Below are 20,644 nucleotides of genomic sequence, written 5' to 3'. Positions count from 1 at the left end.
AATCATAATATCCTAAAAATGGTCTACTGTCTGTCAACTCATCTTGCGCGCAAAAATAAGACACTTCGGTTCGCAGAATATGAATCAGCGGGACTTGCGCAAAGTTTCTTTGCTTTCGGTGCCAGGATAAAACTGTCGTAAAAGCATAAGCCACGATACAAGACACACACTACAGTCTTTTTTCAAAATGACATATCTTACATAAGAAAAACTTTTATGGTTAACCTTATTTACGCCTCAAGGTTAAAATTCAGCGTCAGTTTTTACTCCGAACGGCTCATTTATTTCGGCTGTTTTACGGATAACGGCTAACCCCATAATGACTCTCTTGAATTTTCAAGTTTTTGTAACACAAATAACTCACGAAACTTGCTTGTGCTTTTTTTTTACTTTGTTCTAGCTGCCTTCTGTTTTCCTTTAAAAATTACCAGCATTGTAAGTCCACTCCACGCAAGGTCTTTTGTTTGTTTGTTTGTTTTTTTCTTTCTCGCGTGATCGAAGGGAGCAACAATCCTGAGTGGGAAAGATGGGCCTATCTTGTCCACTCGGATAGCCAATCAGAACACAGGATTAGCATTCGCCTCATCTTGCCCTCGGGTGCTGGCAGCCATATGATAAGGTCTGTTATTATATAGTTGGATGTATTTTTATTACATAGAGCGACAGCTTATGTTTATACAAAATTCGATGGTTTGTTATTAGATTGTGCGAGAGCTTTTTTATGACAAGGCGCCACAATTTTATCATGAGTGCGACAGGTATTTCAAAGTGCGACGATTATTACAAAGGGTGACATAACACTCGACCAGCTGGTCAAATAAACTGAATGGAAAACTAATCAAATTACAGCATAGCTACCCAAAAGCAAATCCTCTTGGAGCTACCACAACTGTTCACCGTGGATGGAATTAAAGGAGTTCAACGGTGAGACGTGTTCTGAAATCTTTATTATTGCAATATGTTATTGTATCATATCAAGAGATCATATTTTTAATCTATAGAAAGAAAAGCTCTCAGTACGACTTGTAAAATCACACCTAAATATCCAGTGTGATTGTTGTCTTACCACCGCTGCCTTATTCCTCATATTGATTTAGCTAACTGGTGATTTCGTAAACAGTGGTACTTAGTTGATTTTGTACCCAGCTAGGACCATTCATAACCGATAAGTTTAGTCGTTTCGTATCCATATTAATCATGTTTGTCTTCCTGTTTATAAATATATTCATTCATAAATATAATTTGTGTTAAATAGCTCAGAAAAGGACTGAATATATCTGAATACAATAAACTCGAGATATAGCATTGATAAGTTTTCTTTCTTTCTTTAACTTATTTTCTCTTCAATTTATTCACGATGCTACAGTATTGAAGTGATACTGTTAGACATGATTTTTGGAGAGCAGACCAAAAATTTAAGCCACCTTATTCATTGCGAAAAAGAAAAAATATCTCATTTAATGATTTTCTAGCGCTTATGCTACCAGCACTGGGGGGGAGAACACACGTTAAAATAATTGAAATTAACAGAAAAAGAAAACAAAACCGAAAAAATCAATAAGTGTTGGCGATGAATAATTCAATTGGACAATGTGTTTATTGGACGACAAACTCCGGTCTAAAAAACTCACTTTAGGCAAGAGATTAGAATCTCTTGACCTTAGGCTGGTAAGACCAAATATTTTTTAAAATAATATTCTGAAAAATTGTTCTGTTCAACTCTCAGGAGGCGGTGTAAACCTCATTCATAGCGCCACAGATTTTAAGTGGCGGTATCAGACAATTCTTTCCGACATAGTGTTCATTGAACGACAAACTGAAAAATAAAAGCCACGTCACTTGTTTCGAAAAAATCAACTACCTTGGAGAATAATCTTCTAGTGCTAGCACTGCTGAAATTTTATTTTAAAAAAGTTTAGTCTCCATTTTATGTTGCTCGCACGACACGAAATTAGGAAATTGAAACTGGCTCTATTTTGAAACAACGATTCATACAAACATCCTGCCTCTAGACGCAAATTCCCAGATAGGTCCGCCGGGGGATATTTTTGTCGAAGCGTTATGCTGTATGCAGTTACAACGGTATTGAGTCAACTGTCAGACGAGTGTGAATATCTCATCATTTGGTATTTGTTTCCTTTTCGTTTAAGGTAAGTCTTGTTATCTACATGTACCAGTCGTGATGGTTAGATGAACACCCAATAAGTTCGTCAATCTATTTGACTGAGTCTAAAAATACTGCCGCTCATTGTTCTACTGAAATTCGGTTTATCTGCAAAGATAACGGTAAATATCAGATTTAACAAAGTTCAAAGCTACGCCTGTTGATAAAACAACTGTCATCTGTAAATTATTTTCCACTCTGGGTGTTCAATTCTCACTAGTGCAGGAATGGTGGACGGAATTGCGACAGATTTTTTTGCGAAACAATCAGGCACTAAATAAGAATTGCAATTACGAAAAAAATAATTTTCAATATAAAATAGAAAAAATGGGGAATGATATTGACAATATCTGCTTGATCAGTGTTCAATTAATCACATCTTTCTCCTGAGACGACTGTATTTTCTTACATTTAGGTTCTCTCTGCAAACGAACAAAAAATATCAAATTTTCAAAGATTTCAAATACGTTATGAAGAAAAGCAGCCGGATTGCTTCTGGCTATTATCATTTTGGTTTAGTTAATAAATCATGGTTTTTGGTGGTTCGTTTTAATGCTACGGAGAAACAAAAACGTGCAAACTGTAAGTACAATCCAAAACTGTCCTTATTAATTGATGAATATACTCACAGGTAAATAAAGATTCCTCTTCCAGCAACAGAGAAGCTGAATGTTGGATAAATCAGGCTAAAAAAGTGCTACACTAATTATAATATTTGCTTGGTATTGTAAGCGAGTTTGGTTTGTAAGTTTGAAAAGAATAAATAGGAAGTGTATGCTTATGGTAGAATTAACTGAATTCAATTGAAAATTTTAAAATTAAAGAGCGTTGTCATGCTCCTAATTTCGGTCTGAACGATAATGACGAGAAGACATACGTCAAAACTGAGCGCGTGTATAGTTTAAACACCGCATTGAAAAGTGGTGCTAATGATAACCCCAAGCAACTACTGTATTAAGCTGACAGAAGAAAACATAGAAAAAAAGGAAAAAGAAACACTTATCACATATGTCTTTCAAATAATTTTGAATTAACAAAGTTAATTCCTTTTGAAATGTTTTTCTTAAGGTTTTGAAGAGCCCAAATCACTGTACACAATGCCAAATAGTGCTCTATAATCGCAAGAACCTCTCAGAAGCAATAAATCAATATAACAGCTTTTAAAGTGATTTGAAAGCTATTAAGTCTATCTTGAATATACATTACCATACTGCATCAAGTCGATTATTATTCAATCGTGATGGTGAAATGCAGTCTGTCTCGAAAACAGCACGAAAATATTTTGCTTGGTAGTATTTTTATGATTTCACAATTTTTTTATATCACCTGATTATAGTCGACGGCACAATAAGAAACGAAATATTTCTTTCATAGCATCGTTTGTAATGTGAATAAAACCACCGAATCTTAGTCGGCAAACAAACGTGGTACATTCTTTATTCGATCAGATAGATATATTTTGTAATGTAACGAGAGCTGAAACATTTTGGTTCATTTTGTTTTGAATCTCTATATGGTCTCTATCTCATCACGGCTACCTGAGAACTGGCAGACATTCGCCAATGCAGTGAAACGGCCGTTGGTATGCAACTCTTGTGATCTACAGCTAAGATTACCAAAAAAGCAAAAATAAAAACAAAGAAAAAACAAAAAGAAAAAGACAAATGTGATCAATGCAAGAACAAAGCGTAAAAACTGCGACAACAAAATCAAGATATTTCATGAGATGCGAGGGTTTGCAAATCAACAAATTTATTTCTTCGTTCTGAAATACTTTTACTCTCGATTTTGTAGAAACAAAACTTTATTAGTTACTTTGCCGAAAACAGGAAACTTAAATGGTAAGCAACACTTTCACGGCTTTGCCGACGGTTTGCGAGAGTTTGCAAGCAAAAATGTCTTGCCACAGGCGAATACAGTTCTCTTCAGAACTCCAAATGTTGCCTACAGGCATGTAAAGGGTATGTAAAGGAAAGTTGAGGACAATTGATAAAATTGATGCTATTTTGAAAATTTTCCCTATTAGAACCACTGAACCTGTTCCTCGAGAATCAGAGCAGAACAGGTGTTAAAGACAATTTACTTGCGACGGAAATGTCTTTTTTACGACCTTTTTCGTCAATCAAAACAAAACCAGCTGACAAAGTTACCTGATTTGTAGACTACGTCGTATCGATGACGTCCTGGAACTATGCACGGGATTAAAACCAAGGGCGAAAATTCATAGTTTCATATTTGGTTGAAAATCTTCAGGAAAGAACTAATCCCGGATCATTTGGAGTTCTTTGAGTTCGAATTTACCTACAAAGCTGAATTTCCTTTTTTCGATCAAGGAGAGAAAAAGTAATCAGGTATGGAATGAAAATGAGAACGTTTCTTACATTTTACAGTTTTTAAAAGAAATTTCATTTTAGACCGATTGTGAGTTATTCAAGGGGAGATATTCAACTCCAAATGGATATTCAAACGATTAACGCTATTGTACCGTAAGAGCTTTCGGTTAATGATTTTGTTCAATGTTCAGCATTTTTGTTTTGAATTTGAACCAGATGATGTCTCACCCGTTTAGTTTGGCGTGTTTCGTTAAAATCTTACCCAGGGAATGATAGAAAAGCGCAAAAACATACCGTATAGATTTATAATATCTTTCACCTGCTGAGTCGTTCAAGATACAGAATTGAATTCATGTTTACAGAATATCAGCATCAATGTCGAATTCAGAATTCTACCAGCGGGTTACTTAAATCAGTTTTGGGTACGTTCTCTGTACCAAGTCCTGATTAATTTCTTTTAACAACGAAAGAAAAATATTGGTTCCTGTAAGGGTAAAACTAAGCTTAGCAGAGAGTGTTAATTTAATCCAAACAAACTGAAAGATGTTAGCGCTTATTGTACATCAATATGACAAAATGTAAAACCTCGCAGATCGGAAGAAGACAGTTGTAATGTATGTGACAAAAACCCGTGAAACCAAAACCATGACCTCTATTCGACACCAAATAAAGAACAAAAAATAATTCGATATCTCATAAAAAAAAACGCTAAGAAAGTGAGCGGCTTTTATCTTCAGACCAATATTTGACGATTCTGTATCGATTTATGCTGATCGCGCGCAGTGATCGCTAGTCTTTCATGTACTTATGTAAGTTTTGCATTGAGAAGGAACTTTTCTCATAAATGTTGAGGAATATTGTAAGAACTTACCCATGCTGAGAGTCACTTAAAATGTTAAGTTTCGTGAATTTGTTTGTTTTATTTTAATGAATAAATTCGAGTGACACTACCATTGCTCAATACTTTACACAAAACCAATGTCTCTCGAAAACCCAAATATCGTCGAAAAAGCCAAATACCAAGATTTAGCGCTATTTGGTTAGTGTCGCATCGTATTTATGAAAAAAATTTCAGAACCGTGGAACATGGAAAAAACGTCACAAACCAAAAACAGCAAACAGCACGATAGGTTGTATATAGTCAAGTCCACATTGATTTATTTATATGTATTTTCAGAACTTCTAGGCTAAATCAAGATAAGACAAAACAAAACAAAGCAAATACAAATAAGGTAAGGTGAACTTCAATTCCAATATAAGATGCTCCTTAACTCCTTTATGAGGACTGCTCGAGGAAAATATTCACCTATTGTGAATAAAGAGCACGAAGAAACGCGATAAGTGAGACAGCTGTATCCATGTCAACCGCAACCTCTGCGTCCGCCAGCTTGCCACTTTTCCCGTGCCCGCGTTTGCGCTCGTCTCCACTAACTGAGGGCGGCTGGTACAGGTTATAAAAATATACTAACTTTGATTAGAAGTTGACATATTCATAGATCGAACAAGATTGAATACATATTTTCGGTATTGTTCTGCAATCTAGTTGGAGTTCGTAAAACCTGACTTTAATTAATTACACAGGCGATTGCCAATCTTCAACAATAAATATAATCAGGGGGAGAAAATGAAGGAAGAAGTCAAATGAAAAAAAATTAACAGAAAGAATTTTGCCAACTGATTTTAGTTTTCATGTCCTTCGCCTGTAATCGAGATCGCTTTGTCGATCTTATTTATAGTTTCAACAATTGTAATGATCAAGGTTTTTTAATGAGTTCTACAATGCCCGCTTGTGTATCCCCATGGTTTTCCTTAAGTACACCTCCCAGGTTGCTTAGTTCAGCGCTGCATGGAAAATCCTTTACGCACAACCTTCATTTTCAAGAACTTGAAATTTTTATTCCATGACGCAAGTGACGAGAAAGTTGACGTCTGTTATTATAAGTTCCCGGCTACCTTATTCGTGAGACAGCTGCAGTGTGATGTTGTAACCTATGGATACTAACAAAAGATTAGTTTGTCCATTGTAAGATAAGAAAATGAGAGAGTCCTATGAAAACTGAATAAGTCCACTGGAAAAACATACAAAAAAATGTGATAGTGATAGGCTAACAGGGTTTAATTTCAGTTTCACGTTGCGTTAGTTTCCCCCGCCTGTAAGTAGTTTTTTGGTTACGCTGGCTTTCTGACGATACTTAGGACAGGCTTGATTTCATCTTATCATAGATAAGCAACATTCATATTAATTGCCCTTCTGGAGTTTGCCATGATATAATTTTAATCGAGAAGAAGAAGGTCAGTTAAAAAATGGTGAGCATCTGCCGTAGAACTGGCCAAAATTATCAAAATTATCGCTCCAAACTGAAGAACCGCCAAAGTATATCCCCATTGTAGTGAAATAATAGGGCTAAGAAACTATGAATTCAAAGATAAAAACAAAAACCGTTAAATGAACCAGACGTTTCTTTATACAGATGGATGCGAGAACATGGCTTCTTTGAAAAATCTAAAACTGAACCAATGGTGAAAATGAAGAAAACCAAAATATCCAAAAACCCTGATGCCCTCACTTTTAAGTAACTTAAGAACTAAGTCCAGTATTGCACGTGCAATATTCACTGCATTTTCAAGGTTACTTAAGTACTTCAAGCTACGTGCGGAATGTATGAAGTGAAAGGGGAATACTACGTGAGCTTAGCTCATTAAGATAATTGTGTCTTCCGTTGCACCTGCCTAATTCATACAAGATAGAAAAGTAAAAAATCACCCCACGAAGACTTTCCAAAGAAAAGAAGCCCAGAAATACAGAAATATTTGAGTAACTTCATGACGACATCTCTCATTTGGATGCTTTCGGTCGACATATGGTAGTAAACTCTACAAACGCAGTGATAGTTACATGGTTTCAAAACTTACATCTCGAATGTTTGTCTACTAGCATTTTCCAGTGAGCTGTTCTTAATTACAGCATTTATCGTACGTGATCGCGATTTCCTTGAAAACAGTACTATCACGCATGTCGATGAGCTGTCTTTCTTGCGCAACATAAGGGCGAATAGATTACATCGTTAGCCATGCACAGTTAGAAAACTGTTATGAATACAGTAAAACGCAAGAAGTAGTTTTCATCCCTTCACCATTGTCAAAAATTTAAAAGGTGACGTCGTAACCTTAAGGTGGGCAAATCGTCGTAAAGAAACATCGTCATATGCTTCTGCATATGCTTAATCCTTCATAGACGACACAATCTCATGAAACAAAATATTGCGTGAAATAAATTCTCGGACACAACAGCATTAAATTTTCACGATGTAGGGTGAACGCTTGGGACGAGATTCTATGGTCCCTTTGATCGTGGAATTCACAACGTATAATTTGAAAAAGTGCATCATGAAAGTTTATTCTAGTTTTTCGTTTCGCCCGGAAAATGTGTGAACTCATTGGTCAATAACCGATGTTTGAGACTTCAGAAGGAGAGTAAGAGAGAATATTTCGCCATCTTAATTTCTTTTAGAGGTGGTATTTTGAACGGTGATGTGAGAGCCTCTCATTTGAGAAACAAATTTCCGGTATTAAATCGGAACATGGGTCTGTAATATAAAAGAGGAAGGGGCTTGATAAGAGATCGCTAGACGAGTAATCATGAGTTTGAGCCGACTGACGAAGGATTCTTGAACAATTTTAAATGTCTTTTATAGGCCAGGTCTGTTTTATTCTATGATTTATTTTATTCTATTATTGCTTATCTTTTTTTGTAACATTTTTGAATCACACAGTTTCGCATGATAAAGAGGAAGTTTCGATCAGTTATTACATAGGTTGACAGTGGCAAGTACTTATGCAGACTATTTTATAAAGTGATATTTAAACGCATAAGATTATATACGTTAATAATTAAAATCCACAAGCGGGGGCAGCTTTGTTCTTAAAAGGAAATCAAAGTCAGACACTTCCACAGTATCCACCACAAGCTGTGAGGCAAGCTTTTTAACTGATCTGAGAGATTTCAAAAGGCGAGTACGAGCTTCGAAAATGCTATACATGTTTAGTTACCTAGGAGAAAACTGACACTGTCATTGAAAAAGATTCAGCAGAGCACCTTGCGACATGGCTGCGTGAGGTATTTCCACTAGGGTGTCCTATCTTCCGCCATTGTAGGGATAACCAACGCAAGGCATTTCATATGAGTTCGGTTCCTTCGGGTAAGTAATTCCAGAAAGTTCGCATATTAACACTTTTGTGTATAACTACTTTGACGACTTGATCCAGAGATTCCCTAGGCTCAGATGATATCGTTAAAAAAATAAAAAAAACAGTTTCGTTGTTTTGTTCTGAGGTTAACAACAATATATATCTTTATGTCGTGGTAGGTCGGCCCGAAGGTTTGGAGTGAAATCAAGTGGCGAACTTCGTATTACAAGTGCAAGTAGTGTTTCTGTCCAATTTATGAGTTCATCAAAATACGTGAATTTGTTAAACATTATGCCTGCCTCCTTTAACTCCCATTTTTTTTAACCCTTAAACTTGATAAGAAAAGCAGCTTTTTTACAATGATACGTAATCTTGTGGGTGTAGCTTTTTTATCCAGAAACCTCTCACGACTTTAGTTTTCAGCATTTTGAGTACTTTTTTCAATATAACTAAGTTCGCAAAGAATATGGCAACCGATAGACCGTTTTGCTGCTTAAAATTACGTTTCGCCGTCCGCGACACAGAGACGTGATATGGAAACTTCCATCCAAGCCACATTTCTTTCTCTTGATTAGCTGTATTCATGTCACCTTGCCCACCTTTTTTGCCCTAAGAAAATCTTGCCTTAGGGGAGCCACTTAAAATGCGTCGAAGATCTTTATAGTAATCATATGAGAGAAAAAAAATGTCACATGTTTCTCAAACTGGTAACTTTTCATGTAGTGCAAGGACTTAAGTTTTTAACATTTTTTACAAGAAGTTTAACATTGGAAGAAAAGAGTGAAAATAATCAATGACCAAAATCATGATAGAAATTTATTGGAATTGATAAACAGTAGACGTATTTCAGCTAAATTGAGATTCTCATATAAAAAGTGACAGTTTTCATAAGACCTTAGTGACCCTGTCTGTTTTTGAAAAATGTCGTTAGAAACATACATGAAACGCAAATCGAGATAAATAGTAAATGAGTACATAACACCAAAATAAAACTTTTACAATTTTAACTTCAAATTCTCCAAAATTTGCAAGGATATCACTCTCAACCTCATTTAATTTATTTCAAATATTTGAAGAAACCTAGCCATCGTCTAGACAGTAGATAGTCTAGGGAAATAAAGGAAAATGGATAAACGAGCGGATGAATTCATTTATGGATAAAACAGTTATTAGATTATTACTGGAAATGGAGCTGGGAGACCCGCTGTGCAAATCAATTGCTCTGTATTTTACATAATCTGTCGCCCGTTTGATTGGTCATGCATCTGTTAGAGTCCGTCGTTTAGAAAAGTTCTCTCTGAAACCTTTTTATGTTTGTGGGACGTGATCTTCAAAAGTAAATAGTCGACCATTTGTTATTAAAATCCGCTAACATACGCTGTTTTTTTTTCTTCTATAAAATGAATTGAAATCAAGACTCCTGTACTGTACTACTGTAAGGCGCAGTTCAATTGATCGAGGGGTTTTCAAAAGGCGTGTGGACGTTTTAAAACTTTCACCTAAGGTCAGCCAAATATTAAGGTAAATGACACTGAAACTAAAGAAAAAACGTTCAGCTGAGCATCCTGTGACACGAACACGAGAGGTATTTTCACGAGCGTCTTCGATCTTTCGCTGTTAAAGGGAACCTTTAACAGGATACATTCTCTCCATGAATGCGATGTCTGTGGATAAGTATTACGAAAAAGTTTACACTATGACATTTTTTCATACATCACCGCAATAACGACTTGATTCTGTAATTTAAATCGGCTCGGATCAAAGTTGCTCAGGAATAATACTGAATATTTCTTCCAAACGTGAACTTGATGATATCCGTAAAAACCTGATTACGTTTCCCTTAAAAAATTAAGTATATGACGTATGTGTTTCATTCTTACTTTATTTTTCGAAGAAATATTTCGTAAGATATAAAATATTTCTTAAATCGCAATATTTGCGCATTAGCCACTGACGTAAGGAGCTCAGTAATGTGACTGGTTTTGAGTTGACTCGAGAAACGCACAACTTCTGAGGATCTAAAATAGCATAAATGTGAGCATTTGATAAACTGGCTGCTTACGACCTTTTGGACTCGGCCTAGTTCAGTGCATGAGCCCGCCGCTATTTCACCCAGCCCGGCAGAAGGCTGCCATGGGTTTAAGCTGGAGATCTTCGCCCTCTCCGAAATCAGAACATAAAAGGGTCTGTAGCAGATCAAATTTATGCCATCAAATGCTTCTTTTCTTTCATTTAACCTTATGAAATGTAGGCTACAGAAAATTACAGCTACGAACTTTATTTGAAGATCCACAGTTTTCGGTAATTTTGTGATGGAACCAAAGGTGAAAATATTATTCTCATATCGTATCACGGGCTGCAGGCGAAAATGTGTTACAGAATTGCGACTTGATAGGACAAGGCGCTTTTCCTTTTGTATAAGTGAATGTGTGTTGTTGTTTTTAGACGGGGTGACCTCATTTTCTGTAAGTGTTGGAAAATTCGCGAGGTATTTCGCAATCGTGGATCGATAGTCTATAAGCCAAGATCAAGTTATGGTCTTTTTGAATGCAGAATTATTGCTTATAAGGACATTTCACCTTTCGTGGCATATTGACACCATCTAGGAACCTCGAACATTATTCAGTATTTTATTAATGTAACTGTGGGTGTTCTAGTTACTATGCCCACCATTTTGCCATTAGAAAATTTTGCCAAGGGTGAGGTACTGAAAATACAACTTTATTTTTGGCGACTCAAGCTTCTTTTAATCTAAAAGATGTTAATTTTAGAAGTTGACAGCTTGTAAATATTTAATGATCAACGTTGGACCAAAATTTGATTAGCATGGATAAGATGTATTAAAGAACTCCAGAAATAAGACTTTTGAGAATCCCTAGTTTGAATTCTCCAAAATTTGCAAATATATTGCTCTTATCCTTACGTCTCTTCAAAAACTACTCTATCTTTAAACAAACAATAACCTACTGAAATAATGACAAAATGAGTAAACACATGTGAGGATAATTAAAAAAATTAATTAATTAATGCATGAAAGTGGTTGAACGAATGATAAAATAAATGCATTTTCAAGCGATGCTCAGAGGATCTGTCAAGTTAGGTCCTCGATAAATTTCTGACATCAAAATTTATTTTAAGATCAAAGTAAACATTTTAGAAGTGCATCCTCCAAAATTAGACATATAAGTAAACATTTAGTTGTTTCAATTAATGATTTATCAAGTAATTCGGATCAGTTTACTCAGAAGGAAAGATATCGTTATTAAAAGTGCTCTGAAGAAACAGTTTCACACAACTCCCTGAAACGAATGTTTTAGGTTTTGTTATCATAATTTATTCTTATGATCAGCTCTGTTTTGGAGGTAAGTTGAGTAACACATAAAGAATATTGAAAGAGTATGTACATGGTATACGTCATTGGCTTGTTTCCTCTGATGGATCTATGATTCTTACTACCTCATGCTAACATTTTATGCATATATTATAGATGCGCGCGCTCGATAATACGAATAGAAACCAAGAGATACTCGTTGCAGATTAATTGATTCGTATTTCCACAGTTTGATTGGTCGTTCAGCTATCACGAACTTGTCGTTCAGAAACGTACTTCCAGGTATATGTAGTGCAATTGATTCTACCGGCTTACAATTTAATAATGTCAGTTCAAATGGAAGATAACAAAGAAAAAGATGTGTTTCTCACTGTTGATTTTTTGCTCGATTCCCCTCTACGTTAAGGTGTAGACCAATTTTATTGCAATAGTAATATTATAGTAAAATTGCCTCTTTAAAATATTTTAATGTTAAATTTATAAAGAACTCATCTCGCCATGAGTACCTGTACTAGTACTTATGCATTCTATGGGAAAACAGATAAATATTGATGTTGAATTTAAAGTAGCTTTTATCTCCGGATCCAAAGGATTTACTTGGTAATATGTTTTTGTTTTCGTAATACACGCGAGTAGAGCCAATTTGTATAATTTTAGCCGATAATAATGATAACACTGGTTGAAATATATCATTGTCCAAGCAAAATACTGTTTACTTTGGCACAGCTACAATCCGGTTGAAAACGTTCCAGCCTCAGTCAAAACAAATACATTCGCCTGTGCTTCTTTTTGCTTCTTTCTGTGCCCCCCAAAAAAGCATTTATGCTAAACAGTAAGAGAGATTAACGAGAGATTTCTGTAGGTGAGTAATTCGAAATTGAGCGCATGATGCATGATCTTGTTTCAGTTTTGCTATTGCAAAAGATAACTGGCTGGAATTCGAAAAGGGCTGGCAGTTTATAAATAGAATATGACACTTCGAGGATGATACTCTTTGTATGAAATGAATCTTTTATTCAAAGGTTACTAAGTTACTGTACAATGCCTAGCCTTTAATTCACGAACTATTACTAGGAATAATAGATTTTTAATATGCACAACCGAAGATATTCAGGATAGGTGAAGAAGCCTAATTTCAGATCGTATTAGAATGGACACTAATCTAGAAAAGTCATGGGCCAAAAAATCTCCACAGCACCTTTAACGGATAAATTCAAATAATTTCGCGGTCACTTTCAAATTATCATGTACTACAATTCTTCGGATTAAACATCGAGGCTGAATATTATCATTAAATATTCTATGAAATATAGTTGAGGTTTGGAATATAAGAAAGGGAAAAAAAGTCTTTTGCCTACAAGCTTAAAATAGAAGGGCGAAAAAACAACTTTTGGATCACTATTTGATTTAAATGGGAGCCAGCAACTTAATAGACATGAAACCAAGAAGGCTAAAAACTTCACTATATCGTGGTTTTAGCTAGCGTCAGTTACTGTAGCAGGTGTTTGTCTCAAATTTGTTTTTCAGGTCAAAGCGTTTTTTCCCAGTTAGGTCTCTCCAGATTCTTGCAGTTTTCCAGGGAAAAATTAAGCTTTTCTTTCGATTAAATTGAAAAAAAAAAAACATTTTCTCTTCTATTTTTATATGCCCTTTCTAAAGTAAACACTGTTACATTACGAGTTGAAAATATGGCAATCTGTCAAAAGAATATTTTTTTGTCGTCTGGGCGCGAATAAAAATATATTCTTTAACTCTTTTTGGCGCTCCTTTTGTTATTGAAATGCGAGCACTGTTGTGTCTTGAACCACAAATGAGATTAAATTTCTTCTTGGCGGTTTAACACACTAACAAGTTGAATTGAAATGAGCGCAAGTGGTGAAATTTAGGAGCTAATAGCTGATTAGCATTTAAAGAAGCCGCTCAGTTTAAGTGCAGTGGTGGGTGTTCCCACGGATATCCATCACCAAGTCAATTTAAATTATCCATCTTCTGAAGGACAGGTCTGAAAACATCGAAAATATAATCTTCATCCTATATATTAGATCTGATAAGCCGTGAGGTGTGTCCTCACCACAGATGATAGAATACTTCAGGCAGTACGAAGAATGGGTTACCAAATATCCGGGTAAATTAACACAATTATTTCAATGCCCAACCGTACGAAAACGCAGTTTCAGTTTTATCGGCTTCTACAAACCCTTCATGACTGTTTACACCGTGGCAAGAGATAATATAATTTATACCATAGATGCGATAGAGATGTTTATTTTTCTTCCTGTGAACGTCATCGTTTTACAAATGGAAGTCATTCTCCAAATTTGCTACAACCAACCATAGAAGTGCATTTAGAGGTCAAATAAATCAGACTTGCCGTTATCCTTTACCTATGTGGGTAGTATTTAATCATTAGAGGGGTCACCAATGCATTTAAAGTCTAGGAAAAGAATTTTCACAGACAGTCATAGCTGACCGATACCACAAGGTGCTATATAAAACTGAGAGAATCATTCTTCTATGAGGAGATCACATCAGGTGCTTAGTTAAATTGCTCTGAGCTTTTCAATAAGCTTAAGTTCTTCTGCTTCTGCACCTAACGATTAGGCTTTTGAAAACGAGTCTATGTAATCTATGGGATGGAAAATTTTTGAAACACCTTACAACACGGATATCTTGAAATTCCCGGGCGGCATTTCTTTCTTTTTCATTGCAGAAGTTTGCTTTTAACTACAAAGTTTTTTTTTCTTTTTTTAAATGTCTCAAAGGAAGTGTGGACAACCTGAAGACCGAGCTAATTAAGGCAAAAGCTCCTCGCAAAAATACTAGAATTCATGCTTTAGGCTCTCTCTAGAGCGCAGAATCCGACTGGTATGCAGGAGTTTCAAAATTAAGAAATACCCTTGTGGAATAATCAGAATTTAAAAATTGTTCAATTCTCGCGAAGTATAAATTTGACATGTTCGTGTCATTTCTATTTCAATATTTTTAGAACGACAGGATCCAACAATGATACAAATAGTTCTTACCTCATTTACATTTTGTACAGTTTTATCCATTTTCAGAAAAGTCATTCCTTTCAGCTTTACTTAAGGGAAAGAGGTTTGGATTACAAAAAAAAAGGATCCTAAAGATGCTTTCATTTATTATTTACTTTCTTAATTTGTTATGAGTCGGGGACTTCAGTAGGATCCCGCCACAATCAAATTGACTCGTATACAACTGCTCTTGCCTCCAATCAGTTGCCTAATGTTCACGTACACTGGAATTATTAACTGATAAGAAAGAAGTTTTTTGTCTCTCTGTTTTTGTACAGAGGTCTTAGGGTTGTCCATTAAAGAGTTCTTTTTTTCACAAGTCTATCAAAAACTGGTTCATCCAAACAAAGATAAAAGTGAAATCGATCGAAGTTGGACATACTAATTCAAATTTCTTACGACCTCGTTAATTAGATGTCTTTAAAACAAACACCAATTGCAGGAAGAATAAAAGCAGCTTATCGTTTTCAAACATAAAACATTAAAACGAAACTGAACATAACTATTTTCAAAAGTAAACATTTCACACTATTTATTTTCTCTGAATTATAAATTTAATTCTAAGGCAAATTTAAACGTTCCTCTTGATTTTTCTGATAAAAAATCGTGAGATATGTCTCAAAGTGAGTGAGAAACCTTCATTCGACAAAAGAAATCGGAAAACCGTGGGAAGTTATTTCCATGACATGGAAAAGATCAAAAAACAACTTTAACGATATACAGTCAATTCTAATGTCACTTGGGACAAAAATACAACAACGACAGATACTGATAAAAATCGTATTTCCTAGATTTTGAGCTTTCAACAGCAAACAAGATTAAGGGGGATTTAGTTCACAAGAAGACCGAGGTTCTTAATCTTTAAATTGCAATACTCACCACTTCTGAGGGTAAATACTCAACTAGCGAGTTACAAGCATAAGGTAAAGGGAGTTTCTGAAAAAGTGCTTCATTGAATAACAATTCTAAAAGCTTCGTCCACTCAAATGCGTTTTTGGGAGAAAATGCGCACATTTTTATGCATTTTTCCCATCATCCACACTAAAACACCCGAAAACGCTGATGCAAATGAAGACTTGCGAAAACGATTTGAAAAGTGGAGAGTTACGAAACGATGCATCATTTTCAAATCGATCTGTGTCATGCATAGACAGGTGAAAAGGGAGCTTGAAAACGTCCAAGATTGCGTCACGTACTGTCTCTTTCATCCGCAATTTGGTCCTTCTAGACGGAAACGCAGTCAAAATGTTTACATTTCCTAATGAAGACGCAGACATATGGATGGTTAAGAGCAAAACAGAAAATGTGGGCGTAAATATCTCGGTTCGTCTTCCTGTACTTGAGATGAAAATGCACTGCAATGTGACATTTTTTAAAACTCATTACTCAGTTGGTTGGAGCTCATTAATGCGGCTTAGGCCAAACCAAGTGAAATTTTACAAACTGAAAAGGAAAGTTAGTAAATAGAGAAAGATGTCAAAAAGGAAATGAAGACTGATTTCCATTTGATCAGCACGTTTTTATTTTCCACAGGTAAGAATTATGGTAGACCGTTTTGCATGACTTAAAAGGTTGGAGATAAATCATGCTAACAGGAAGTTAAAACTGTATGGTTGCTCACCGTTTTTCAAGGTAATCCACTGTGGTGTGCTAGCCGATAGTGATCGATCTCTAAGGTTTTGAAATAATACGTTACATTGTTTACTTTTGTGAGTTTACTGCATTTCGCTGAGAGTCGGAGAAATTATTAAAACTCCATGACCGTTGAATCGGTTTCAAAACTGATGTAAACTAAACCAATGTCTTTTTTTTTTCTTCTGATAAATTTGAAAACCACCAATAACGAAAGCCGGCAATAATAGTGAGTTGCTAAGACTGGATAGTTGTCTTGAATAATATCTGAAATCAAAAATTCAATATAGATTTAGTCGGTACTGTGTCAGGTATTAAAGTTCTTTAGAAGCCTAGGTTTTCCTTTTCATCATAAGCTTTAGCCAAAGAAATCTCTACAAATCCACCATCATCATTATCTAATTTTATCTCGACCACAATGCCGCCATTTCCCATCATTTAACGAACGTAGAGATACTGCTATTTGTGTAAGGATCTCCGTCAGTACTAGTGGAAGGGAATCGGGAGATGTGATGAGTAAGTGAGAAAAGCGGTAAAGCTCTCCCAAAATCCAGACTGTGGTTGTCAGTTGTATTCAGTTAATGACTCTTTCTTGATTGCTGTCTTTTTTTTAAATTTACATGAAGTAGTAAAAATATACTTCTTTATTTATCAGAATGAAACTATAGGATACGGCTTGTTCAAAAGAAACAATAATCACTTAACGTTTATCTTCTCTATTTTCTTTTAGTAAATTTCAATCTTGAACAACTGTTATAAATCGGCGTAGAACTGAGGAACAATCACCAGCAAAAAAAAAAAACAAATTTAAAGCTATTATTCATCATTAGTAGCTGCACTCTTCATTTGGAACACAGTCCCAGTACTCAACAGTCCTCAGATTCAACAGTGTCATGGAAAATTCAACCGAAACCGGAAAAACAGCAATGACGGCACTGCAATTGACAGAGTATACCTTCTTTGCTGTTATATTTATTTTCGCTGTGACCGGAAATACCCTCGTCTGCCTCGTAATTGCACAGACACCTCGTATGCGCACCACTCGTAACTTTCTGCTTGTAAACTTGGCAATTTCAGACCTAATGGTGGCTTTATATTGCATCCCGTTTGATGTCGTGTTAAAAGTGACCTCTCCTGTGTGGCCACTTGGTGAAGCACTGTGCAAAGTTGTATGGCCTGCTATGACGCTGTTCACAAACTGCTCAGCGGCAACTCTTGCAGCAATAAGTTATGACAGGTAAGATTTGTTGGCTTAACCTTTAATGGGAGACAAATGGTGATTTTTTTGCGAATTCTTGCCCTTTTATCGATGTTAGGTATTTTCAACTTGACAAAAACTACAGCACCAACATCCTTCATTTCCATATGATATGAATGATGGCAAGGAGTGGATTGGTTACGACCATGGACGCTTCCCATTCGCTAGAATAGGTCAGCCAGACTTGTTTCGATCTTCTTCACGCTAAATAATACACTCCGTCCTATGCCAAAATTTTAACTTTAGCGACCGATCATCATTAACGATTTTTCCGTTATAGGTATCGAGCCGTAATATACCCTTGGAAGCCTCGCTTCACAACAGTTCAAACATCCATCATAATAAGTTCCACATGGTTAATGTCTTTGCTTCTTGTTCTACCCTACATTCTGGCGTTAAAGATGGTGGAAGGTGAATGCCGAGAAGACTGGCCGGTGCCTGTTGCTGTAAAACTGTACACACTGGGCTTGTTTGTGTTCCAGTACGCACTTCCACTCTCGATCATAGGCTTTGCGTATTCCATGGTGGCACTGAAGCTACGTGAACAAGCAAGCATCCTGGCAAGAAATCGTAAAGCGAGTGGCATATCTGAAAGTGCGTATGAAAAAGCTAAGAATGCCGGGTCCAGTCAGTACATGGAGTCTGCCATGGAAAGCGAGCTAGCGTCAAATGATCCCTCCTTCGCTAACAGTACTCAGATGTCGGTCATAAATAACAAAACAAAGTTCACAGCGAGCAAGCCTTCGAACACACGGAAAGAGGAGAAACGGCTGCAGAGATCAACGAAGATTATCAAGATGTTGGTTTCAGTCGTGCTTCTCTACGCCATATGCCTTCTGCCCAATCAAGTCGTGTGGCTATGGTATGAGTTTGGTTCAGGTGCCAATTGGCCCCATTTAAGTACATTTCTTACTTTCGGAAGTCTTATGGTTTATATTAATAGCTGTGTAAACCCACTACTCTATGCTGGTATGAACGACGAGTTCAGGAAAGGTTTTGCGAGGATTCTTAGATGTCAATGCAACAACGGTCGTTCGACTTAGTTCCATTCATTTTAAAGAAAGGAAATCAAATTAGTATGTTGAACCACTTGCAAGGCCGAGTCTATCTATTTTTTCATCACAGTCACAGTTTATCAACTTTTCTCATAACACCTGCGACTGGTTTAGTGATGAACTAACCTCTAGCAAACTACTTAGGGTATAAGTACAGGAAGAAGAACCAAACTAATCAATTGATTGCGATTTTGACAAATAATTCAGTACCACAAAATATCGGCGGAAAGTTTTTTGAGGGAGAGAAGAATCTACACTGGGATTAAGTAGAGTCGCGATGGGACGAACCACTTGCTAATCACTTCCGAACTGGCCAGTCAGTGCGCGCGAAAAGCACTATTCACCTGTGTGGTAGATACTAAAAGTACATATTTAAGTCTATACAATTTGCAACTTGGTATAAATAAGGACGAGTGGACTTTTCGATTGACTGAAATTGCTTAAGCCCGTTAAGCGGATTCAAATTGTGTTCTCAGTGAAAGATTTAGAAATTCTTAATCACACCAACTTATGTCCGAAAAATGTGGTTAATTATTGATAATGTAGGTGAATATAGGGAACACAGACAGTGAACATGACAAGTGAAAATTCGACAGAGCGCTTTTACTTTATATGAAGTTCATTACAGAGTTGCTCACGCGTTTTTAATGTTTTCTTTTTACACAACTGGGCATTTGTCCATTTACATTATTGTTAGGTTATTCTTGGAGACGATTTGCATTTAGAAAAAGGTGCCACCCGGTGTTTCTCAGCGCGCACAAGAAAATGAGAACGAATTTAATTACATCACCATTACTTTGCTTTCCCTCTCTGTTGGAAAGATGGTTAGTTTCGGTAGATTTCCCCTTTTTCCCTTTGAAAACTTTAATCGGTAAACTGTCTTATTGCCCCCTAAAATACTTTTCGTGTCTTGCCTTGGGGCTTACAGTTGTTCCATTCTCCTTTGTTTAAATTAAATTCCCTTTCAACAGCCTGGTGCAACGTTTCAGCTGTTTTAACAGCACTTACAATCATCTAATCAAAACTTTCTTCAATACATTCGTCATTACCTGCAATACTGCTACGATTAGTGTTTTCATTGGCTGAGACTGCACATCCTATAAAAATGAAACGGAAAATGAAACGGGAGATGAATCTAAAATGGATACTTTTACAACCGTCGAAACACGCCACACGAAAAAAAGTGTCTAGCTTTTTTTTTCCTGCTCTATGTTAAACATTGGCCGCACTGTCAACAGAAGTTTCATTGAAATATACCCCGTAGCTGCTGTGTAATCTTATTACGGTTACCTTATCTTAAACTAACCAATCTAAGTTATGTAATAAGAGCTACCTTTTTTTTAAACTCGTAAATCTTTCTTCTTTACAGAACAGTTGAAAAGTAGTAATAGAATTGAATGATGTTAAAAACTTACACAAAATCAATATTAGCTTTTCAGCAATAAAGGATGGAAAAACATCTTTTCAGCTCAACGAACTCGAACTGAGTTATTTCACCACGGACTATTTGAATGGGTTTTAACAGATTTATTTACTTTCTAGAAACAAACACTAACGGAAAAATGAAAATAACAAAGAAAACAAAAAATATACAACAAAATACAACATCAAAAGAGTACATTACGTGGGAATCCAAGAGGTAAACATAATA

General features: G+C 36.0%; 1 protein-coding gene across 7 annotated transcripts; it reads left to right on the top strand.

Moving 5' to 3' along the window:
- Positions 1–4,390: 4,390 nt before the first annotated feature.
- On the top strand, positions 4,391–20,462 carry LOC113683845 (RYamide receptor). 7 transcript variants are annotated; one of them, XM_089191853.1, is made up of 4 exons: positions 4,396–4,515; positions 16,582–16,680; positions 17,411–17,917; positions 18,219–20,462. In XM_089191853.1, exons 3-4 carry the CDS (start codon positions 17,574–17,576, stop codon positions 18,979–18,981), a joined length of 1,107 nt encoding a protein of 368 aa, XP_089047979.1. In that variant the 5' UTR covers positions 4,396–4,515; positions 16,582–16,680; positions 17,411–17,573; the 3' UTR covers positions 18,982–20,462. The 7 variants fall into 7 exon arrangements, with proteins under 7 accessions (XP_089047981.1, XP_089047979.1, XP_089047982.1 ...); XM_089191851.1 differs by lacking the exon at positions 4,396–4,515 and adding an exon at positions 10,088–10,206; XM_089191852.1 differs by lacking the exon at positions 4,396–4,515 and adding an exon at positions 12,750–12,878.
- The last annotated feature ends 182 nt before the right edge of the window (positions 20,463–20,644 follow it).

This window comes from Pocillopora damicornis, chromosome 13, assembly GCF_964200805.1.
Source record: "Pocillopora damicornis chromosome 13, jaPocDami1.2, whole genome shotgun sequence".
Taxonomy (NCBI): Eukaryota; Metazoa; Cnidaria; class Anthozoa; order Scleractinia; family Pocilloporidae; genus Pocillopora; species Pocillopora damicornis.
The sequence above is the reverse complement of the archived record's forward strand: the minus strand, read 5'-3'. Positions and strand labels throughout refer to the sequence as shown.